This window comes from Sylvia atricapilla, chromosome 14 (genome assembly GCF_009819655.1).
Source record: "Sylvia atricapilla isolate bSylAtr1 chromosome 14, bSylAtr1.pri, whole genome shotgun sequence".
In the NCBI taxonomy this organism is placed as follows: Eukaryota; Metazoa; Chordata; class Aves; order Passeriformes; family Sylviidae; genus Sylvia; species Sylvia atricapilla.
The window spans coordinates 14,888,714-14,913,203 of NC_089153.1; the positions used below are offsets into that span (position 1 = coordinate 14,888,714).

At 46.6% G+C, this 24,490-nt stretch overlaps 2 protein-coding genes across 2 annotated transcripts; both read right to left on the reverse strand.

Moving 5' to 3' along the window:
- Positions 1-12,805: 12,805 nt before the first annotated feature.
- LOC136367546 (serine protease inhibitor Kazal-type 6-like) lies at positions 12,806-19,534 on the reverse strand. The gene is made up of 5 exons (XM_066329271.1): positions 19,414-19,534; positions 16,926-18,316; positions 14,661-14,686; positions 13,616-13,728; positions 12,806-12,851 (listed from the first exon to the last, which is right to left on the reverse strand). Exons 2-5 carry the CDS (start codon positions 16,981-16,983, stop codon positions 12,806-12,808), a joined length of 243 nt encoding a protein of 80 aa, XP_066185368.1. The 5' UTR covers positions 16,984-18,316; positions 19,414-19,534.
- Positions 19,535-20,238: 704 nt separating this feature from the next.
- On the reverse strand, positions 20,239-24,490 carry LOC136367545 (ovomucoid-like). The gene is given in 10 exon segments (XM_066329269.1): positions 20,239-20,416; positions 20,901-21,016; positions 21,691-21,745; positions 21,886-22,013; positions 22,843-22,888; positions 23,148-23,275; positions 23,813-23,835; positions 24,305-24,369; positions 24,371-24,405; positions 24,407-24,490. Coding segments are annotated over 10 exon segments (711 nt in total). The 5' UTR covers positions 24,476-24,490; the 3' UTR covers positions 20,239-20,370.

Below are 24,490 nucleotides of genomic sequence, written 5' to 3' on the forward strand. Positions count from 1 at the left end.
CTGACAGCACATGTGAGGCTGTCAGGACAGCAGGTACAAATGAGCTGCTGGGACAAGCACGCAAGGCTCCGGCTCAGTGACCTGTCGGAAAACATCCAGGTCCTTGTCCAGGGCTCTGTGTGCTTTAGTGCCAACCCAAACTGCCTTTGAAATGAGCACACCAGAAACCTGACACATTAAAGTGGTGGTTTAGGCAAGTATGGAGAGTGAAGATCTGCAGTTTTGTCTCCTAGAGCTGATTTCTGATCGAGGAGCTGCGTGACCCCTGTGCAGACAGCACAGGGAGAATCCCTGAGCTTAGAACCGTGATCCTTTCCTGGAAAAGCTGCAGCAGCAGAGATCATGGAATCTAGGACTGGTGTATGGTGCACTGGAATTCCTTTGAACAGTGGAAAGAAGTCAAGGCATTGCAGTTAAATCACCTGTGGAGTTTGTGCTTGGCAGAAAGAGAAAAACAAACCAAGGGAATGTATTTAAACATGTGCCTATATTTTTTTGCTCAAAGTTGGCCTACAAACAGCAGGTTACAGTGAACGAGCAATACTGATTTCTTCTGCTTTACACAAGGAATGTTTAAAAACTCCAATCTAGACTTTATTTCAGTGACACAGGAGTTTTGCCCCAGAATTTGAGAGTATTCACTGATCTGAAGGAGACACGCTCCCCTTTCAAATATTTCATAAGCTGAGGTGGAACATGCAAGTGTGATCTCAGTGTGATGGTAACACAGCACTGTTGCTGACAAGTTGTTATGTTTTTTTTATGACTAATATAATTTCCCTTGCCATATTTTCTGTTTGAAGACCAGTCTTGCAGTTTGATTTGGTTATCTTCTGAAAATGCTGCTGGGATTTACTTGGCTGAGACATGGTTAAGATTTTTAAGATCATGATGCTGTGGTTAAGGCAAGCACAAGCCTGATGTTCAAATGACTACAAGGATCAGGGATCACTGATGGGAGAGTGGGTTAAAAACAGTAAAAGCAGCAGGAAGAAATCTGGATTTTGTTGCCATGGTTGGCTTTGGAGGCAGGTGCATCAGCAGGTTCAGAAAAGAATTTAGCACCTTCACAGAAAAGTCCACAGGCAGAAGCTAAAGGGAATAGGAAGGCCTAACAATCTGCAGTAAAAGAATTGGAGGTGCTCAGGAAGATGGGAGTGGGTCACACAGAGCAGCTCCTCACTGCACTACAAGGCTATACCCACAATGTGACTGTGCCAAACTACCACAGGAACTGGAAGGAAAAATGGGTAGTTTTCTGCTTAGCCCCACAACATTGTATTTATTGTTCATGAATGCAGAGGAAAATACCTGTGCTGATTTTTTGTTTCTTCAGTAGGGAAGGCAGTTTTGACCTACTTGTATTTCCAAAATTTAGTTAAGCCTAGAGAATAACTATGGACAGCAAAGTTTAAAGGTTTATTCCCTGCTAACATTTACTTTTCCTTTAGATTATATTGAGGTGCTTGAGCCATTATATTAATGGCTTTCACTATCTCTATTAAAAGAAACACTATTAAAGTGTAATTAAAGAGGGGGAGCGTACAGCTTAATTACAGAGCTCATAATTTACTGTTCTGCAAAACTCTGGAGAAGCATTAAATGGAGTCTGAACTATTTCAAATATTTTCATGTGTCAGAGACTGTCTCAATCTCCCAGTACATGTCAAACATTTTGTATGTTGTTCTGTCTGATTATTCAGACCAGAAGAGACAGTCCATTTCCAAATGAAGCTATTTCAGTAAGCCCTGGATACCTGACAACTCCAATGCCTCACTGTGGCATGAATGCTCATCACTGGAGGTACATGGAGTGACAGCTGAAGCCAGGAACTGAACTGCAAATTCAGCCCCACAAATCTTGCTGCATGACTGTGAAATCTACAGCTAGTTGCCAATTTTTATTCATGACTTGACATTCAACTGACAGCAAGTGGATGCCAAAGGGTTTAAGACAATTTTCCACTCTGTCTGTTCAGGATGTATTTAAGACTGATGTGAGAAGTGCTGAATACTTGCTCCCAGTAAGACAAAGGCCAGGTAAAAACTGTATTTCATAGGGTAAAGAAAAGTACACAGTTTTCCTGATTCATTAAAGCTGTTTAGAACAAGAGATGCTGGATGAAGAGGCAGAATCCTTGGACACTTCACTGTTGTCACTGCAGCAGCTGTGGCAGGTACTAGTGGAGATTAGCAACTGCTGCACACAGTGAAGGATACCTGATGATGTGCTTTGGCTGGGGGATTGACAGAGAAAAATTCCAGTGAAAAGAAAATGTTGAGGAAGAGAATAACAGGGGTAGATGATAAAAATACCACTCTATCCTGGAGAAGACAAGGGACATCTTGAGGGCATTACAAGTTTCTTGTGTGAGCAATATTGGCAATATTTTGTCACCAGGGGCTGGTGCTGATGCCTGTGCTTTGGATGGGCTCTGCACCAGCAGGGACATGGGTTAGCTACAAGCAGCCTCAAAGATTCAGCAAGAACTGCCTGGTGCTGGCAGGTGAACAGCTCTGGTTAGGCGTTCCTAAAAAGAGTGAAAAGCAGCTCTGAGGGCTCGCAGTGCCAAGTTTGACTCTCCTGGCTTTATCTGCTGCACCACACCACTTTAGACCTGTTTTTCCCAGCCCATCTCTATCATCTCCCAGTATCCTTTGGATCACTGATGATCACACAAGGCCTCAACCTCATTCATGCCTCAGCCCTTTTCTGATGATGTTTCATAATAGAGAACTTCAAAATGAACTATTTATATACTGATGAGCTTTCTCATACAGCCCCGAGCTTCATTATTTATGCTTATTTAGGAAGTTTGCTCATCTCTGGAGATCCTTTCACTCTGCTCTGAGCACTTGGATGCTCATTTAGCTCTCAGGAGTCCGTGCTGAGCTTGGCCTGTGTCCTTGCCACACACAGTCACATACAATGCCATGCCATTAATTTCTGTGTCTCTCTTGGCAAATAGCTTTCCCACCAGCTCGTTTTCTGTTAAGAATGGATACAAGTCAAAGGGAGCTTGTTCTCAAATTGCATAATGCTCAGAGCACTAGGCTGGGGTGCTGGGCACAGTGAAGAGCGCATCATTAACACCCCTTGAAAGTTTTTGTTGTGTTGGGATTTTTTCTTTAAACTGCCTAGTTGGAATTATGAACCCACTCTGCTCACACCCCAGCATTTGTCAAGGTGTTTATATATCAGAAAAGAGCAGCTTTTATCATTTATCACAGCAGGGGCCAGGTTTGGCTGCAGCTCCTGCGTGGAAGGGGACTGAGTGACCTGGAGCAGAGCTGCATGGCCACCGCTGCTGAGAGATGTCCCCTCCTCCCCCTGCAACACCCCAGAAGACTTTGACCTTGGTGTTTTGAAACATTAAGATTGCATCAGATTTTTAGCACTAAATATGTGTAGTGATAAAGCATTTGGTATTCAACGGTGGGAGCCTTGTTCTTCACGAATTGTGCTGCTCTTGAGAGGAAAGCAAGTCAAACTCAGGGCATCAAAGAAGTCACAGCTCACTATAAATTCCTGAGTCAATTCTCTCAACCTTTAGATCTGACTGGGCTTTTCATCTCCAGCCTGTTCTGATTGCTGCAAGATCAGCCCCTGGATTTGGAGCTGGATCTGTCACGTTCCTTCCAGAGCAGAGTGCAGGGCCAGACAGCTGGGCATGAACGATGGTTCACAGCCTGGTCAATAAACTTGTTTAAATTGTTTCATATTGGAGGAAAACATTCTCAGATGAATAAAAAATGGGTGCCAGTGTTGAGCTGGTTCAACAGTTCTGCTTCTGAGCATGTTCTTATCGTAAAACTGTGGGTAAAACCCTCCTTCCCAGCTTTGGTTTTTTTTTAAAAGCTCTATGACTATTTTTCCCCTTCACTTCTTAAAAGTTTTTTGGTGTGGGTGTGTTGTATCTTTCCATCTCTGTTTCACTGGCCCACTGGGCTCCTGCTCCATGCAGGGACTGTGCTGTGGCACGGGAATGACTCAGGTCAGAGGAGCTTTGAGCATGATGGAGCTTCAAGCCAAGAGCTCCACTGGTGAACACCAAAATTCATCCCTCAGGTGTTTCTCCCCCTCCCCAGTTTGGGTCATAGTCAAAAAACAAATGGTGGCGCAGCAAGAATATTGTAAATTTAACAAATTCTGGTAAAACTTTCTAAGACATCCTGGTTCCTAGGGCAAGATGAGGTGGCTCTAGAACTCAGTTTTGCAAAATTTACAATTGTTTACCCAATTTTCTATATTCAGTTCACATTTCATGACATACAGGGGTGTGTGTGACATTTCTGAGCAGCGAAAGCTGCAGCAGTTTCGTGGGGGAACATGAGCAGAATTTCAAGCAGACACTTAAACTGCAACTGATGCACTTTTGGGTCCCTCTGCTGTCCTAATGATGGATATTTCTTGAATCAGGACCAAAATGAGCACATTTTTGGAAAAGTTAAGTGTATTAACCTGCCTCAGAGATGAAAATGATAAAGTGATGTGGGAATTTTTTTAACCTGATTAATCCCTTACAGATGTGACTGGACAGAACACGTATGTTGCAAAATCTTTTTCTATAACAAGTAGTAATAAATAAAACCAAAATTATTTGTGCCTAACACTTGAAGGAAATTCTGAGCTTCAAATACAGGGGGTTTGTTATTACACTTAGGCAATAGCCCCACTCCCACAAATAGTAAATTAGCTGAGATAAACACATTCAGAAGCTGTTAAGCTACTTTGGTTAGGATTTAGTGAGTAGCTGCTGCTGGAGGAAAGCAGGCAAAGAATTGAAATTTGACTTCTTTAAACAGAAAGAAAATATTTCCTTTTGTATGGGCATTCCCACTTTCAAAACTTTAGGTAGATTTAGCTCTGCAGCTAGTAAATCATGTAACATTCAGTTTTATGGAGCTGAGATGACACTGTTGTCACTGATAAATCAGTTCATGGCTTGTCCATCACTCAGCCCAGCAATCCCTGACCAAGTTTATGACTGGTTTTAAACAGAGAGAATGCTGCAAAATAGGTGTCTATTTAAACTTAGAGCACTGATGCAGAGATATTCATTGCCCTCTGCTGCTTGGGAAGGTGTGTTGAGAGCACCACAGCTCCCTGATGGTCCAGGAGCCTCAGCTGGGTGCTGGGGTCAGGGAAAAGGGTGGGTTAGGGAGAAATGCCTGCCTGCATCTCTGCTGGCCCTGCAGCTAACCCAGCACTTCACACTAAGAGGAAAATGAAAACCCCAAAATGAGCACTAAATCTTGTGAGATTAACATACGAAATCCCTTAATGGAAATGTAGGCACCAGAGATACAGATTCACTGACTCAGTCAAGCACAGGACACAATTCCATAAACTGGGAATGGAACCTAAGTCACAGTATTTTCTCCAAAGAAACTTGAATCCAGCCAGAGGGCAGCAACAACAATTACTAAGTTGTCAGACTGTTCAGGCAGTAAGGAGGGCAAATGGAGAGTCAAGGGCAGAGTTTCCAGCACCTGGTCCATCTTACACAAGAATCAGATGAATTTCACACCCCTCTCCTGCATTGCCTTTCCAGAAGGGTGAGCAGAAGCCTTTGGACAGGCATGGGACAGGCACTGTTCTAAAGTCTGGAAGGAAACCAGACAGGAGCTTTTCAGCTAAAGCTCCTGCCAGAAGCAATTAGGAGGCGACAGCTGGATGGCAGCAGCTTTACAGGGGCAGGAGACAGCACGGAGTGACCTGACCTGACTTGGCAGGGTGCTCCTGCAGCCACTGTCAAACGCTCTCCAGCCCTACAAGGACCTAGCAGCAGATGTGCTCACCCAAACCACTCCTCAGCCCCTGGATCAGTGCTGTTCCCCTGTTCTTAAGTCACAAGAAAACACGGGTACAACAGGATTTTCTCAAGACAGCACAGATGTGTCCCAAAAGCAACAGGGCAAGGCTGGAGGGGAATCTGCAGGTGCTGCCCTTCTGCCTCCCGCAGCCCCTGGCTGGGCTGAGAGCGCCACACTCCTGTCCCATAGCAGGTGCCCTGGACACCATCTCTGCTTCCATCCCAGCACCTGGTGTCAGGGAGCTTCTATGGGTGGAGAAAAGCTGCAGCTACGGAACCACTCAGGCTGATCTTGAGGAAAGTTTCTGCTCATTTTGATTCCCAGGTTCAGTGCTTAGTGCACTCACCTTGGCCAACCCACAACATGGAAAATTCAAGAAACCCCTCTGGGGTCTGCACCGCCCCGAGGGCATAAAGAGCCTCTTCCCATTGCCCCAGAACCCCAATTTTCCTGCTTGCTGACACAGCTTTACCATGAGGCTGCTCCTTTACGCCAGACATCCTCCCACTGATCCCCTATCCGTCCCTAAACCTCACCTTCTCCCATTTTAAACATGAATCCCCACAGGGAAAATGTGGCTCTCATATTTCCATCACCTTGCCAGCATCCACGAAGCAAAAAAGGCATGGCACAGCCAGGAAATTCAAGTGCTTTTCACTTCATTCTCACCAACAAAGCACCATCAGCCAAGGACTATGCATTTGCTAAGGGCAGGGGTTAAGGCTCATCTCTCATTTCACTTTGTCCTCCCTCCTGTCCCATCATCACCGAGCTGCTTTTGAGGGGACCTGAGGTTTGACTGGTCAAAGCTGAGTGTTTGACCAGCACACCCTGGGCACAACTGGAGGAGAAGAGCCCTGTGAAAGCAGAAATAAGGGCTGCTATCTGAGCTTGGCAAGGAGGATCACAGAGCTGTCTTAATCCCTGACACCTCCCAGACTCCTGGAGCAGCATTTCCAGGACGTGTCCCAGGGTCAAGAAGAGTTGCAAACGAAACAGGGCCTGGGCTTTAGTCCACTGGAATTGTTTTCCCCCTCTCGTACAAGATCATGCTGATTTTCCAAACAAGTTTGCTTTTCTGCCTCCGAGTTTTCTCAGCCTACTTCTTGAATCGTGATTTGACCTCAGATTAGAAGGGCTTAAACTATATAAACACATATACAGATATATATCTACTTCAGCAGGTGGAAGCTGAAACTCACCTAATCACCACAGCCCAGGAGCTGGGAGGAAAAAGAAAAACCAAAAGCACATTTCACCGATCACAGCCTTCTGCCAGAAGGACACTGAAAAGACACGATAAAAGCACCCGGTCTGTGGCAGCATCCAGTGTCCATCGGCAGTACTGCACCCTGCCAGGCCGAGGCCATTCCAAGGGATCAGCAGGACCTGGAAATGCCACCGAGATGTGACAACAAGCAGCAGCACATCCTCAGCAGCTGAAAATCCTTTGAGACCCTTTTGGGGTGCAGGGGTCACAAGGATGCTGCGCTGGCCCACAGCTGTTGGATCCAGGAGCAGGGCTGTGTCTCTTTTCTCGGGGGGGGAATTCTTCCCAGAGGCAGAGTCCAAGCCTCGGATGAGTTCAGTGAAAAGTGCAGCAAATGTGTCATGCTCAGAGTCCCAGCACTGATGGTAAATCTCAATATCTGCACCTGGCAGATTAACCAAAATGCATTCCCCAAATCACAGAGATACAAAGCCAACTCACCCCAGCTGCATTTTTCTGTCCCCAAACTTCTTCCTCCAGGGTCTGCAGAAGAGGTGAGCCATGCCCTGTGGGCAGAGAATGGACTGAGCATTCTGAGACCAAGAAAGTCATTACCTTTCACCCCTTACATGCTGCAGACTGCACCCTGTGATTCCTGACGGCAGGTGATGGATTCTGCCCGAGCAGAGCCCTAGGACCACTAAAACTGCATTTTGCTCATTTTCACGGGGCTGACCTTGTCCCAAAGGTGGGCACAAATGGCAGACTTTGGGGCTCCTCTCCAGGAGCCTGTCCAGGCGGAGCAGAGCCCGTTCCCGGCTCCCGGCGGTCACCAGAGGGAGCCCAATGCCCGGGAACGGAGCATCCTCCGGGCAGGGACGGCCCTGCAGGGACAGGGAAGGCAGCAGGTGACCTTCTGCAGCCTCTCCTGCCTCCTTTCTAATGGGTCAGCACCACTATCGGACAAAATCGGGGCCCTGCTGGCCTGGTGTGACTGTGCATGAGGATTAAGGGCATTTCTAGAGACGGGGGATGCGTTTACATCGGCTCCCAGGCAGTGATGGCTTTATCCCAGGTGACTCCCCAGAATCACCCTGCCAGAAAAACAGGCACAACATTCCTGGGCAAGGCCAGAAGGGTCAGAACCAGCCCCTGCCATGACAGCAACATTTCTGTTCACTCACAATTAACGGAGCAATTTTAGCTTCAAAAGCTGAAGGGCATCCCTCTGCCCCAGCAGCAGCTCAGTTTTGACCTTATCCTTCAGCTCCTGACTGAAGTTCTGTCAAAGCTCTGCTGTCTCCAGAATCCTGAGGAACTGACCTCCTTCTTGAAGTCCTTGTCCCTCATTGCCCCGTGAGTGACAAAGCCAAAGAAGTGCCTTGAAGCACTGCCTCATTTGGAGGTTTGAGACAAACAGCTTTTCCTGTGACACCTGCATTTCTACAGGGCTAAATCGTGTTCTTCCTCCATTCTTCCTTTCTGTATTGGGATAATCTCTGTCTTCCACACTCTCTAAGCCTTCCCCAGTGTTTTTAGAGTTGCCTTGTAGGACATCTACTCCACACACAATCACTGCAGCTGCTCCTGCAAGAAGCTTCTAAACCACACAGCTTATTTCAGGGAAAAAATAAACAATTTATAAAAATAATGAACTCAAAACCAAACAAGCCATCCAACAAAAGCAAGCGACAAGCCCACAAAACCCACACCAACTCCCAAAAAGCAAACACCAACACTCACACCACTAAACAAACACCTCACCTTCTCTTTGCTCTGTAATCTATGAAAAGAGACAAATCCCTCCCCTGGGCTCCTATTTAAGCCCTTTGGCTGTGATAGGGATGGAGGGACCTGTTGGCTGATTCGCAACATCTGGGAGCCCTCTCAGCCCAGGGCAGGCTCAGCTGTTCTCTAATCCCTAAAGAGCCCAATACACTCTGACATCCTCCTGCTGCTCCTGCAAATGTCACCATCTACACCTTTTCAGTGCCCTGAGACACTCCTACAGCTCTCCCACCTGCCCCCTGAACAATCCTTCTCCCTGTCTCCATGGCTCAGAACCCCCTCCACTATTCAGTTTTGGGCTCTGCCCCAAAATAAGAATGGCATTGGAAAACTGAAGTGAAAAAAACACTGAGAGGGTTGAAGGCTGGAGCGTTTGCTCAGTGAGAGGAGGCAGAGGGAGGTGGGGTCACTCAGACTGGTGAGAAGATAATTTCAGGGGGGTATAACAGCAGTGACCAGTAAAAAAAGCAGGTTCCTGAGCAGGTGGATTCAGACTCTTCATGGTGGTACACAGTTTGGAGATGACACAGTTGAAAGAGAAGATGTTGAAACTGGATACACAAGGAAAAAATTCTTTACCACAGTGACAGCCAAATCCTGGGACAGACGGCCCAAAGAGATTGCACATCCACCTTTGTGGGCTCTCAGTGCTAAATTAGGCAAAGCCCTGAGCAACCTGATAAGATCTCAGCAATAACCCAGCCATGAGCAGGTGGTTGGACCAAGGTCCCTTCCAAGCTGATCCAGCCTGCTTCTCTTTGGGAAAAGAGGGGGAACAGGAATGATAACCAAGTCTGGAGCCTCCTCCCCAGCCAGGTTGTGGGAGCCCTGCAGTCAGCACCACCACCCTTGGATCATCCCATGGCAGCTTGAAAAGCCTTGTCAAACACTGTGGATGTCAAGGGGGAAAAGTAGGGCAAAGGATTCAACTGAGTTGTGACAGTGACACGTGCCTGTGCTGGGGGAGGAGGAGGAAGCAGTTGAGCTCACAAGTTAAATGGGCCAAGAGCCTGGACACAATAAAGGATGAGCTGCATCACCAGCAGAGTGGAGCTGTGAGAGGGAAAAAACATCCTTCCCTTTGCCATGGGCATGGCCCAGTCACAGGAGGGTGCTCAGCTGTCAGCAGTGCCTTCCTTGCAGTGAGACCATGCACAGATTCCATTCTGATTGTAGTTTAACTGGTGAGAGGACTAAGTGAGATGTGGGGAGAACCTGGCCCTCATTCCACTCCAAGGGGTGGCTCCCACTCCAGCCTCTGCCCCTTTCTCCCCTGGGAGAAAAAGAGCTGTGAAGATGCTCATGTTATCTAAGAGAGATCTCAAATGTATCATGACTCACTCACCTTTCAAAACTGTCAAAAAAACCCCAAAAACAAAAAAACCAACCAAACAAAAAACACAACCCAAACCCAACAGAACTTAAAAGGTATAGGAAGAAAATCAAGGAAAAACAGTAGCTGAAGGTTTGATTTCTGTTTTGGCATGTGTCTCTGGGGAGGCAGCCAGACACAGAAGGCAGCTCAGGCTGGACATCTTGTGGCCACTGCTGCCCTGTCCCAGATATCCATCAGCCCCACTGGGAAGGTGGATCCAGCTTTCCAAAACCAAGAGTGAGCACACCTGGCACCAGGAAAGCATCTCTTCTGTCCTGGTTAACTGGAGCCATGTGTCTGTTCAGCTGAAGGACGGATCACAACAGAAGTTCCAGGCTTCTTCTGGGGCACTGCCTCTCTTGGCCTCTCCTGGGGACATTTTGGGAAGTGTCCCCAAGTGAGGGAAGTGATTTCCTCAAAGCAGATTACCCCCACTCTCCACTTCCCTGGCACAGGTGGAGGAGATGGTAGCTGGGTCTGTGAGGTATGGAGGTGTTTTATTTGCTATTTTCTCTGAAAAAAACCAAAGTACATTATGATTATTATGATTATTATGCTTATTATGATTATTATGCTTATTATGATTATTATGGTTATTAAACAGTGAACTTCTGCAATTTTGGTTCTCTTGTGATCTGTCCCTGTTATCTCAGCCTCCAGATTTAAAAGGATTAGATATGACAATATGCTGTGAGAATTTTGGAGTCAGTGAGGGCCACCTTAGGCTTAAAGATGCCCCATTGCCCTTCCCTCATTAAAATGTCATTTTCCATCTTAAAAGTGGGGTCTTTTTACTCCTGTCCTCTGAACATGGTGCTGGCCCAGTGCCACACAATGTAACAGGATCATCACAGGATAACTGGAGTAGGAGAAGCTGTGGAGGTTTTTCTGCTCCAAGCTGGAGGATTGATAAGGAAAAGCATTTTCCCAATATGTTCTTCATGATCACTTGTGCCTCTTGCTCCCCTCAATCCTGCCCATGCCCTGGATGTCCTGTCGAGTTTAGTAACATAACATTTGACTTCAGAACCAAACAAGGGCAACTGGGCCACAGAGAGGGTTGGTCTGCTTCAAAGAAGAGGTGGCAGATTTTGCAAGAATCCAGGTGGCTGGGATGGGAAAAACATCAGGATCAAAGGCAGCTGGTCCAAGAGAAGCTCCAAACCAGCCCCAACACAAAGCTTTGCCTGTGCAGCTCAGCCACTGGCTGGCTGCCTGGGAAGTTACCAAATGACAAAGGACTTGCCAGAATTGGGTTATGTGGATTACCAGAGGAGAAGCTGGTATTAGGTGTGCTGAGCACCTTGCTGAGGCCTCTCTTTTTAGGCATTGTGCCCCAGTTGGATTTCAAAGCTGGGATTGTGGCATGAGAGGAAATGTTCAAGCTCTGTCCAAACAAGGTCCAGAGGTTTAGGTGCTCAGCATTTAGGCGCTTGCAAAAGATGTTGACCCCTGAGGCTCATGATGAATATAAAGCTCCCTTTGAAAGTTAAAGTGTTTAACTTTATATGAAAGTTAAGTGTTTAACATGAAGGAGCTGCTGTCCCATTGATCTACTGCCAGTGTTTTAACAAGAGGATGCCACAAATATTTCCCTGTGAGTTTTGCACAGTGAAAGGGGAAAGACTGTAAAACTATTTTTCTTGTGTTTGCACAAAGAGGGATTTGTCAGCCAGAGTGAAGAAGAGAGAGGGCAGCAGTGTGAAAAGTGAAGAAAGGAATGAAGTCTATGTGTATTAAAAATCGTAAATAAATGCAAACATGTGTGCCTAGAAAATCAAGGTCTGTGTATGATTCAGAGAGGATTTATCCTAGAGAAGAGGAGAGTAAGCCCACAGCTCCTCTGCTCCAGGGATTTATTTTTTTTAATTATTGACAATTTACACAATCTGGCGCTCTTCTAAATATAATTTTATTAGCATGAGAAGTCACTTGGCAGCAGGAAACTTATGCTAGTGAGTTCACAGTTTTCAAGACAAAGCGTTCTCTAAGAGAAAAGAAGGAAAAAGCCTGATTTGGGAAGAAGAACCTTGCAGCTTCTGCCTAAAGCCAGCCTCCACCTGCCATCTTCTGGGTGCAGGCTTAAATGGAGCAATATTGCCTACCCTCAGCTTGCTTGTCTCTGCTTTCCAAAGGAGATGAGGCATCTGCAGTCACGCTGCTCGTCACCCTCCCACAATAACCCCTGAGAGAGAAGGAACAGGGCTATGGAGGCTGGGAAGGGAACAGAGGCTCCTGTTGTCACCCACCCCCTGGGATGGGCAGAATTGGGCAGGAGCCCACGAGCAGGAGCAGTTTTGGGCTGCCCAGCATGTGCCAGTTTTCCAGGCAGGACAGGACAGAGGAGCTGTGGCTGGTTGGGGCAGGAGGACACAGCCCATGGGAGCCGTGGCCATCACCTTTCTTCCCCAGGTGGAGGGTGGTGCAACAGCACAGGAGAGCAAAGCCAAGCATCAGGCTCCAGCAGGGCTGGATCAAAGCGTTTTTCTGGGTCTTACAGAAAAAAGAATCCAGCCCAGGAATCGTGCTGAGTTTTATTTTATTGAGCAGAGACAGCAGAGGGAGGACGGGCTGCCGACAGTGGCTCAGCTCCTTCAGCGTGGTCCATGGAAGACTCAGCATTTCCCCAGGTGCTTCAATCTTATTTTCCCTCCACTTCTCCTGTAAAAGGAGGGAGAGAGACTTAAACCAAGCAGCAAATGGCAGACACAGCAGTGTGGGACAGAGCTCATCCATCCCAACAGGCCTGACTCGTGGCAGTGTGTGTCCCTGGTACCTCACAAGGAACACCCAGCCATTTTCTCCTCCCCTCTTTCTTCCCTGATTTCCCCTGGGATAAGGCAGCTTTGGTTGCACACTAAATGTAAGGATTGCTAAGGCAAAATCATTTTGCAAGCACATTTCCATCTATCAGGGATGGCTCCTATTGCATTTCCTTTAAAAGGTGACAGAGCCCAGGAAAAGGGGAGATCCTGTTCTTGCTCTGAGATCTTGTGTCTTGTTCCACAAAGTTCATTCAGACTTTTCAGGAATAACTTGGCATGGCTCAGCTCCCACATTCCTCCAGGCACTTCTCAGTACCCAGGAGTGTGGGCAGTGAGAGCTGCAGCCTGTGGCACACAGTGGGAATTGTGCATCAATTTAGTGCTTGTGGAAGGTACAGGCAGGATGCATTTGCTTCCCAGGCCCTGTGCTGCCTCTCAGCATGGCAACCAGCAGCCTGCAACGCCCAGGAATGAATTAAAATTAACTCATAGTCACACAGCTCTGCTCCAAGGAGGAAACCTTCCACTTGGCACGGTTCAGAGCCTGGTCCATACAAGAGGAGCAGCCTGCATAGAGGGCTTCCCCTCCATGCAGAACATCATTAGACCCACGGAAATGAAGGCAAACCCCGCTGTTTCAGTCCCCCCCGTGTCACTTACAGCACTGCCTTGCAGAAGGCACACTTGTTCCCATAGGTGACGCCATCCGTGCCGCAGTGAGGGTTGGACTCCCTCGTGCAGTACACGCTCCTGTTTACGAACTCTCTACAAATCTGCACAGGGAATAATGATAAAAAACCCCCACCTTCAGGACCCCCATACTCTTTGTTTTGCTTTCCAAGTTGGACCCAAGGTCATGAATGTAATGTTTTTTCTGACAAGTGCTGACGCTGCCTATTTTCTGATAGGAAAAGCCCTCTCTGAAATGAGCAGGAGCGGCATTCCAGGGGAATTTTGGCCCTGTGTTTGAGGAGGGAAGTTGTAGTCACCTGGGAGAAGTCTTGATCTCCCAACAATGGAGTGGATTAGCCTAGGCATGCATGAGAAGAGTCAGCACTGATGCTCTGTCAGGCACTTGGAGCCAAGCTACCTTCCTGCTGCATGACTTCAGGTGTCTTGCAAAACCCTGCGCTCAGTTTGGTGCTTGCTGAGCTCCTCCTTTCCCAGAGGAATGAGGGGAAAACCATAGGGAGATTCACTGGGGAATTTAAAACTATGGCATAGGAAGTGTACAGGTTTTTTGTCTCTCTACAAGTCCCAGGGATGAACTAAATTTGGGGGAATAGAATATACTCAATAATCTGTTCGTTTCGTGAGAAGATTGGATAGTGAAGCCAAGTCGAAAGTGTGCAGCACTTAAACATTTGCTAAATCAACCATTTATTTCCCTGCTCTACGTGCTAACATGGCCACACAACATCCCCCAAGTAGCAGTGAACTCCCCAGCACTGGGAATCCCTGGAAGGACCCACCTGCTCCCAGCAGACATTAAAAACTGTTTACCCAGCACCAAGATTTTGGTTATAAAAACATTCCTCCAAAGTGAAACGCCATGACTGGATGTGGCACTCAGTGCCATGGTTTAGTTGACAAAGTGGTGATCAGTCAGAGGTTGGATTCGATGATCTTGGAGGTCTTTTCCAACAGTAATGATTCCATGGTTCTATTAAATGCAGATTCAGCAAGCAGAAACAGCAGCACTAACCTCTTCAATCTCTTGACCTCCTACATCTGGAACTAAAACAAAACAAAAAACAAACAACGGAAAAGCAAATAAAAACCAGACAGATTTTACACGTCAGCATTGCTTTCTGATAAAGTCTGAGCTAAATTCACAAACCTTTTATGCAAACCACAGTGAAGCACACTCCAGGTTTTTCCTGCTCCGTCATCCCTCACAGGGGAAGAGGGGGCAGGAAATACATTATCTGAATTGCTTTTTAGTATTTTCCTATTTTGAAAAATGCTACTAAAATACCATGCAATCATTCATTCAGCTGCTAACTACACCTCAGACACACAACTCAATCTGCTGGAAGGCAGCCACTCCCGGGGAAGCAAGCTGCCATATCGGATGTGGAACCGTGCCCCCAGAGATTTTAAACCCATGTTGGTTTTTAAGGCTTTTAGGCTCCTGCACCTCTGCACAATGCAAGTGACTAGTGCTGTTGACAGGAGGGGACCGTGGAGAAGGAGATGCCATGGTTGGGCTCATGTTCACAAAGTGATGATCAGTCAGAGGTTGGGTTTGATGATCTTGGAGGTCTTTTCCAAGAGTAACAACTCCATGGTTCTATTAAATGCAGATTCAGCAAGCAGAAACAGCAGCACTAACCTCTTCAACCTCTTGGGTGACAGCACAGCCCTCCCAGGACAGGCTCAGCCCAGGTGAGATACAAGGAGACGTCATGGGGTGACAGAGAGCAGAACAGGCGGCGCCGGTCAGAACCAGCACAAAAATCTCCTCTGTAACCACAGGCTCTGGGCTTGGAGCTAATCAGTCCATGCTCTTGGTGTTTCTTCCCAGCAAAGCCAGCAGGCAGGCGTGTAGGTTGAGTCAGAGCTGTGAAACGGGACGACCCTGTCATGTCTCTAAGGGGGAGCCTGACACTCCAGGGTGGGTTGAATGCAGATCTGCAGAATCTGGGTCACAGCAGAGTGAGACAAATAGCCCAAATAGCATTTGGTGAGGCTGTGTCTGCTGCTCAGAGGGGTCACTGCCAGCTGTGGTGCTGCTCAGGTGGCTCTGGGCGGGAGGTGGAAGGACCTTGTCCTACACTCATCCCTGGCTGGTGGAAATCCCACCCAACCCTCAGTCAGCTCAACCCTCATCCATCAACTCTTCCTACTTCTTTTGCTATTTCTGTTGTCCTTTGGTGTTTTTTCCTGGTGCTGGCACATTTACCCTGTCCTTCAGGTTTGGCTCGGCTGCCTGAATATTGAAGGCATTGGTATGGCTATCTGCTGTATTTATTTACAAAACAGCGCATTAAATAGTTTTTATAAATATTGCATGAGGCTACAGAAGAACTTGTGATGATGCCTCTTGACATCTGTTTATTTTACAGGAGATCACAGGGTTTGCTGCTATTCTGCCCAGCCTTGGAAGGGAAGCATCAGCCTTCTGATGGAACCCAGTCCCAATTAAGACTCAATTAGAGACAGATGAATATTTCATAATGAATAATGTGTACAAAGCAATTCACCTCTTCTCCATGCGCAGCTTGCCATTTTCTCAAGTGACTTCTTTATTCAAATTATTCGCAGAAAAACAAGTATAAATAATTCTTGTTCCACATATTCTTCAATAACTGTTGCCACACACCTTGTAGAGCTGGGTCAGCTGTACTCAAGCAAGTGATAACACTGACGTGATCTAGAGGTTCAAAAATCCTCACTCAGCTTCCCCACATCATCACAGAGATGTGTAAATCTCCAGATAAATAGTCGCTGGATCCTTTTAATTTGCCCTCTTTGTTCTGACTCCTCGAGGACATTTGAATTTAATTTTCAAGCTTTTCTCTGCAACATCAACGAAAGCTGAAACTTTCATCTAATTACGTCTCCACATCTCCAAGGAAAACACCAAATACCAAGATGCTTAGGATCAAAACAAGAGCAGATGACCTGGAGGTGAGCGAGTTTCTTCTCTAACTGGTTCAGTAAAATTCTCCAGTGAACATTTGTACCAAAAATTCATAATTACACTCTATTTTGGTATATTTGCTGAAGAAATGCTCAGAATTTGCTCACTCTGTCTCTCAGTGGCACCCCCACTACATCATCCACTGCAGAGGCACACAAGGAGTGGAAATATGTCATATGAGTGAGCAAGTCCTGCAGATATTTGCTACTTGCTCAGCTTTATCTTCAAGCCTGTCAGCCAGTGATCAAGACTCTCCAAAATTTGTTGTCAGGAGAGATTTTGGCGTTTGTTTTTCTTTTCTAGGCTAGGGAAAAGATCACTTACCCAAGAAGAAAGAGAGCAGCAGCAGGCTGAGAAGCACTAAGGCACCTGTAGCCCTCATGCTACAGGCAGCTCTTTAGTCCAAGCCAAGGTCGGAGCAGGAGGTGTTGTCTCAGTCCCAGAGCCCACAGTGTGCACACAGAGCTGCCTTTCTGTGTATTTATGTGCCTGTCCATAGCTGTCCTCATTCCCCACCTTAATTGTGAGAACTTCTCCACTTGGTTTCTAAAGCCATTATTGGTCCTGGCCGGTTTATGGTGCTTTAAGGAATGCTGTCCTGTCCACATCAAACCTAGAAAGGGATAATTATATGAGTGATAGACGTGCTTGTAGCATAATTATAATTTTTTTTTTTTTTTCTGAATAGTCACAGGATTCTCACAAGGGTGAATTTTCAAAGCAGTGATTCATCGGGGAAGCTGGTAATTTTCATTCCCTGGGCACTCTCTAAACACCAGCACCAAGGCTCTGAGTGCAGCATGATGACACTCACTAGACATTACGAAATAAATCACAGCATGAGCATGTGTTGTCTGTGAAACCAGTGATACGTTGTTCCCTGGCTATTTTTGAGGATAGTTCTAAATTTGTGGAGTTGGGGTGGAGAAGCACTGGGCTGCGACATGCTCTCCTCGCTGTGTGCACAGTCCCAGATAGGACTGCTGGTTCTCCTCCCTGAACTATTTAAACTCTAGCTGTCAATGTTTTCCCAGTTTCTCACATTCACAAACATATGTTAGGGCTCTGCTCCCACCCCAAGTGGCAGTGATGGGAATTTGATGGGGAATTGGCAGATCCAAGCTCTATTTCCAGCTGAGGCTGCACAAGGATTTCTGTTCAGGCACACCATTTGCCAAACACCTCTCCAGATAAGAATAAGCCTAAATTTTAGTATGTTTTCCTAAGAAGTCAAGGCTTAGGGGAGGAATGTGCGTAGATATATCTGGGTCTTAGTTCCCCCACTGAATTTTGAATACACAACTAGTTGCAGCCAAATTTTACACAGGAGTGGAAAAAAAAAATTAAAAATAACCATCACATTTTTACACATTTTTCTAGCAACAGAAGAAAGATGCTGCCAGCATCCCCAGCCAGCAAGAGAGTTTCTGCAGGAGAGCAATGCCACGGGTGCCCTGCATCTGGGGAAGCATTTCAGTTTGCAGCTTGCCAGGCATCTTAAAATCCACACAGTGGCAGAGAAACCGTGACTGACAGGCCAACCCTCAGCTGTCTATTAAGGCTGATCTCACGACGCAGCCTCTCATGTAATTTAGTTATCAAACCCGTCAGCCGCAGCCACGCTCAGTTCTGCCACTCACAGCACTCCTTGTTTGCCTTCTCCTGCTTCAGACGTCACTGCTGGCGACCACAGCCCCGATGCCTCAGTCCCTTCTCTGCCCAAATAATGTTTCGGTGGCTGCAGCACAACTGGGCTGGCTCCAGCCTCAGCAAACACCCGGCAGGGACCAGCCCCTTCCAGGCTGAGCAGAGGAAAAGGATAAATTACCAGCAGGGTGATGGTTGTTACTGCCCATTTCCACTTCTTTGTGACACCTGAACAGTGAACTTGGTGGTGAAGGTGGGGGAATTCCATCCCTCTTACCATCCTTCTCTTACCACCAGGGGTAGGAGAAGGGCACCTGGACCTTGCTGTGCAGCCTGAGGGATGGTTGGGCAGAGTCTTGCTGGTGTCAAGCTCAGTCCTAACCTCTGCTGGCCCCTTTTTAGACTTAAATGCTGCAAAACCTTTCCATCTTCCAAAGTCCTTCCTAGAGGCTTATGAGGCAGCTGGGGCACAGACATATGTTCACCATTTGCCTCCCACTTTGCTGCAGGTGAGCTGCTCTTCCTTGGGCTTTTCCAAAACCTTCTGAGCAGGTTTCTGACTTCCTCTGGCACAAAGAACTGAAGAGGAGGCTGACCATAAGACCTGGCCATTGAAGACAATTTCCTGCTATGGCCAGAACTCCACTAGTCTGTGGCCACTATGTAAACCTCTTGTCCAGCAAGAAATTACAGCCAAATACATCCACTCGCTACTTTTACTGTTCCTTAACTATGTTCTCAGACACACAATCAGGTAACTAGTGAGTACTCTCACGACTGTCCAATTTGTCCTTTCTTAGGAGCAGGCACAAAGGTATGATGTGGTTTATATTACCTGTAGTAACACCAAAAGAAATCCCTGAAAAGAATTTTCATTCCTCTTTCTGCTCTCTGTGCTTGTTCCAGGGAAGGACAAGCCTCTCACATTCTGATAGGAAGCATCTACAAAATTCTTGGTCAAGAAATTATCTACTTCAGGAAACAAGACCAAAGGAGGTGTCTTGAAAGTCACAGATTTTGTCCTAAATATCAGCCTTAGCAGCAGGTGTTCTTTTACATAACAAGGGAATGGGAGGTGGAGAAAGGATGAGGAAGGGAGTGTGTGAGCCATGGCACTTGGGACTTTTTTGGCTTGTGCTGTTTGCATATTAACTCCTTGACTCACTCAAAAAGATGGCACATCATTATGAACAGTCATACATGTCATTTTTCCTGCAGTGCACAGTTCAGGCTCCCACAAAGATGTTATCTTCACACCTTTTTTTCCCCCAGGTAGAAAACACATTTGAGCTGCCAGCGCATCTTCTGGTCCTTCTTTCCTGGAGTTAGAAAACCCAAGACCCTTTCCTGAAGGGCTCTCTGCCTTACCTCTACCTCAAATACCACCAGTACAGCTTTTCATATCTCTTCTCCAAGAAGCTGAAAGCCTGAGCCCAGTCTAATTTCTCCTTAGGTTCTCATTAGGCTCATTACAGCCTTGCGTAGCTTGTTGCAATTTTCTGCTGATGGGCACAGACTCCGTGGACACACCCTTCAAGGAAACAGTAGTTCCTTATTTTCTTCCCTATGAGATACCTCCTCCCTTTGCCATAAGCCTCCTTTCTATAAGGCATCACCAGACCTGCCCCTTGCCCAGGTATGACCAGGTAAAGCTGATCACACCCCCTTTCACACTTCCCCAGGAGCATCCCACCAGGCCAAGGCCCCTAAAAGGAGCAGTTCCTCCAAGTTTCAGTGCTATGAAAGGGACAAATCCATTTACACTCCGCAAAACTTCAAAATTATATTCCAAGCTATGCTATTTTATAGCATTTTCTGATGGTTTGCTACAGAATGACATTCTCTCATGAGGGCTTGGGCTGGTGTTTTGCTCTTTATTGAGGTTTATTTCAGCACTTCTCCTGACTGGCAGAAAAGTACCCAAAAGCCTGAAGACTATTACCCCACCTGGAAAACAAAACCAAAATCAAAACTCATTCCACATCAAAGATGGTGGCTGCATTTAATTTATTGATCAATCAAAGCAAAGACTGATGCATAACAGTTGAGGGAGCAAGGAAGAGCATGTTTGATTGAAGAATTTGTGAAGGAAACGTCATGTTGAGGGATGCAGCTCCAGCACTTAGCATTGGCCCTGGTGCCTGACAAAGAGAGTTCCAGCGCTGCGTCTGAGGAGAGAGAGGGAGACCAAAATTAGGGACATGGATCTCATTTTTATAGCCTAACTTTACCCAAATAAGCCAAATGCCCTTGTTCTCTCCAAGTCATAAAGCACTGCACTTAATGTTCCACCTCTTTTCAGATTCCTCAAGTTACAGGCTTTCATAGGTTGAAGAGACTTGGGACAAACCCCATAATTTTGGACACCTCCTACGGTCACACTTTGGAATCACCCTGACAGGGAGGCAGTCAGCAATGCTATGAGCCTGCAAGCGGGGATCTGCTCTTAATTGCAAGGGAAGGAGGAGAAGACTCACTCAGGCTTAAATCTGCGGCGCCTGGGGGGTGGCAGAGGAGTGAGCGTTGGGAGAGGAGCATGGGGCAGGGGATGGGAGCTAACGGGAGCTCTGAGGCTTCCACACCAGCTGCCACAGCTGCATGTGAGCTCCAGCTGCTCTGGTTCCATGGCCTCATGGGGAGCTCTGTACTTACGAAAAGGCGTTGCAGAACTGGCACTTGTTTCCGTAAGTTCTGCCGTCGGAGCCGCAGACGGGGTTGAACTCAGAGGTGCAGAAGAGGTTGCTGCCCTTCTGCTGGGTGCAGTCGAACTGCGTGATTGTGTTCTGCTAATGGAACCAAAGCAAGGTTTAGAGCTTTTGCTCCCTACATTTTCCTATATAAGTGCACTATGTTTATTTAATGTTTGTGATATGGCAAAGCACGAAAGCACTTTTCAGCAGCAGGGTTCTGTTGTTCCAGGAATTCTGCAGACTCAGAGAGTGTGCTTGCCTGGAACAGCCTGAAATAGGGAGATGGTGGAGGCAAAAAAAAATTCTAATATATATTGTTGTAAGTAGTGAAACGACCATGACCAGCTGGTATTTCCAGGCTGCCTCTCCCACTGGCTGCTCGGGTTCAGCAGGCAAGCAGAGGCAAGTGGACAGAAAGGGGGTGGTCACAAGCCCCAGTGCACTAAGTTCTCCCACCCACAGAATCACTGCTACTAACAGTGCTCCTGCATCCATGATGCAGCATCTCTTGCTCATCCAGTTTCACAGTAAATTAAGGTCTCAGCACCCTCTGCCTGCTGTTCCCAGGTCAGAGAGGGGACCAAATAACTCAGCCATGAATTTGGTTCCATACCTGTTGATCCTGGCCTGTTTCACTCAAGTCCTATTTCCAGGCCAAATGCACCAGGACCGTGAAGTAACTTCTATTATTTAGTCATGGATTTGTGTAGCAAAATGTAACCTCAGTTAAGAGTGCAGATTTCTGGCTTTACCTGGCCGCCACCACCGCACTGTCCATATCTCTGCAGATTCACCTCCAGGCCGCTCCTTTGGGGGGAAAGCAAGTGGAGAATGAATGAGCACAGTGCAGCTGCTTCATGAGCCAAACTACCCCTTTACGCTTCAAATGCCAAAAAAGGAGCAATAGTGATGCAGAACCCCTCCCCTGACCCAGGCCCTTCACTTACGCCACAGCGTTACAGAAGTGGCATCTGTTCCTGTAGGTGATGCCATTGGTGCCGCAGATGGGGGAGTAGTCCATGGTGCAGGGAATGCTGAAACCACTGCCAGGCTTCAGGAAACCGGTACAGTCGATCTGAAACAGTCACAGAGCAGCATTTGAATCTCTGCTCCCCTTTGCATCAGCCCTGTGTAATGGAGTGTGGTGCAAGAGACATTTCCCCCTCTCCCCAGAGCTGCAAGATGAGAGGGGCTTCCAGCCACAGGGTGGTGGATTTGGGGGAGCGCAGGTGAAATCCTGCCTGTGGTACAGCATCAGTATCTGTTCTGAGGTGGGCTTCATCCCTGTCATCTTGGGGATTTTTCCCCTGAATGCCACCGTGAAGGATCCTTGCCTAAAATACCTTACACAGCAGCAACTTCTGCTGTGAGGTGCCTTTCAAAAATGGAGTTTACTCTCAACTCACTGCTCCTGCAATTATTCTGAGTGTATTGAAATGGGAGCCATTGTATTATGTGAAATTGCACAGCCAGAGTGTTTCTTTAGTCTCTCTCTCTAAACTAAAAATAGACATTCTTTGTCACTTCATGGTAGCACCATATATTGATACTAACTTTACTTCGTGATAAACATTTTGATAGAATCCATTTTTTCTGTTACAAAATTATAGTTCAATTGAAATCCAAACTTCTTCTGGGAATTTCTTAGCTACAACAAGCCTCTAAGTCTAAATGTAAAGAGAAGTGTTTTCGTAACACTGAACAAAACACTCTTGAAATCAAAAGCTTCCTGTCTAAACTCCGGTGTTACACGGAACATATTTTGCCTTTTAAAACTCACTGATTTTAGCAGCTCAAACTGCTGCTATTAAATTAAATGGAAATTAAACTTCCTGCAAATCTGAAACTCCTAGGCTAGGTCTGGCTGTCACCCACCAGGGGGAGGAACCGATCTCTGACCATACCCTAACGCATCTTCCGTCGTGTTTCTTGTCAAGAGCACGGTTGCGGCTAGAGGGAGAGAGGGAGAAGGAAAGCAGGGATTAATCTCTTTTCATGCCATGTACTCATCTCAATCATCAAGTCTCTCCACCCGTAAACCCCAGTAATTAATCAGATTCTGGAGCTTTGACATGGAAGATCCCGGGCATTAGGGAAGACAGAAACTTAAGAAAAAAATCCAGTCCACCCCACGATTAGTCACAACCCCAAGGGCTTCTGCCTGCTGTCTGAGCTGGCACTGCGGGTGATGGGGGGATTTTGTACTCACAGGAAGTCTCTGCAGAGGGAGCACTCGTTGGGGTAGGTGCGGCCATTGGTGCCGCAGACGGGGTCGTAGTTGCGGGGGCAGACCATGTTTATGGTTTTCCCAGTCATCATGTAGCTGCCGCAGGAGGCCTGGGAAAGGGGATTCATCATGCCTCCAGACAGAGAGAAGGGTGTTCTTGCCCTAATCATGGGGTTTTTTGCTGCATTGGGAGGCTACTGGGAGGAATCTCTATGGCTCCTCCATGGTGGAAAAAGAATAAATCAAGTTTCTTACAGCATATGAAAGCACCTCTCTGCTGTTAAGACTTAAAGTAATTTTTGGCAAGAATTATGGGCAAAAATGATCGTTCCTTGGGGAGTCAAGACAGAGAAGATATTTAGGCACATATTCAATAGTCATATAGATTTTCTGCTGGCACGCTGCGCTATGCTGACTCGCATTCTACATTATTAATCACTGTCTTTTTAATCATCAACATGCTGAATTATCTCTCTCTGACAAAGGTGTTTTCTTATATTGGGAAAAGAGGTGCACTTAGGGGCACTTCTTTCTTATTCATTCTCTCTTTTTTTTTTCCCTCAAGCGTTCCCTGGCATATAGTGTGAGTATGAATTATTCATCTAGACTTAGAAATCAAGACTAAATGACAAAAATCTAACACTCACCCGTCTTTGAGCAACAGCAAGATCTACAATAAAAAAAGAAATTATAAAATATAAAAATTGTACAATGTCCTTCACTAAAACTCCTTTGGAATCATCAATTTCCCTACAGAGTAACCAAATACATCTTCTAATTACTGAGAAGTGATTATCCTCCCAAATGTTTCATCTACTCCAAGTAAATGCAAAGTGATACACCGAGATTAAAAAAAAAAATCACTTTGTGAAACCAGAAATTTTAACTCACTAAACAAGAAACAGGACCTAAAATTTTATCCTTCTTTAGCACCATAATCCCCACTAAGGCTCAACAGCTTAAAGCACAGATCCCACGTGTTTATCTGCACAAGGGTGAAGTTCATTGAGAAGAGAGGCCGTGCGTTCCTAAACCACCGCATCCCCAAGAGGCTGCACTCTCCTTCAGGATGCACAGGGAAAGGATCAGGAGGTCTAGACCAGCATAGAGTGTAACAAAAGAATGCAAGAATGACTTACCAGAAAGGCAGCAGAGAAGGACCAGCCCCAGGAGGGCAGAACACCTGGCCATCTTCATGTTGGTTGGTAGTGGCTGTTCCGTGTGGGTCGGTTGCCGGAGAGTCCGTGGATGGTTCTCAGCCTTCTCCCTCCCCAGTATATATATGCATCTCCCCGACCTTGTGAAGTCATCACCAGAAAGTAATT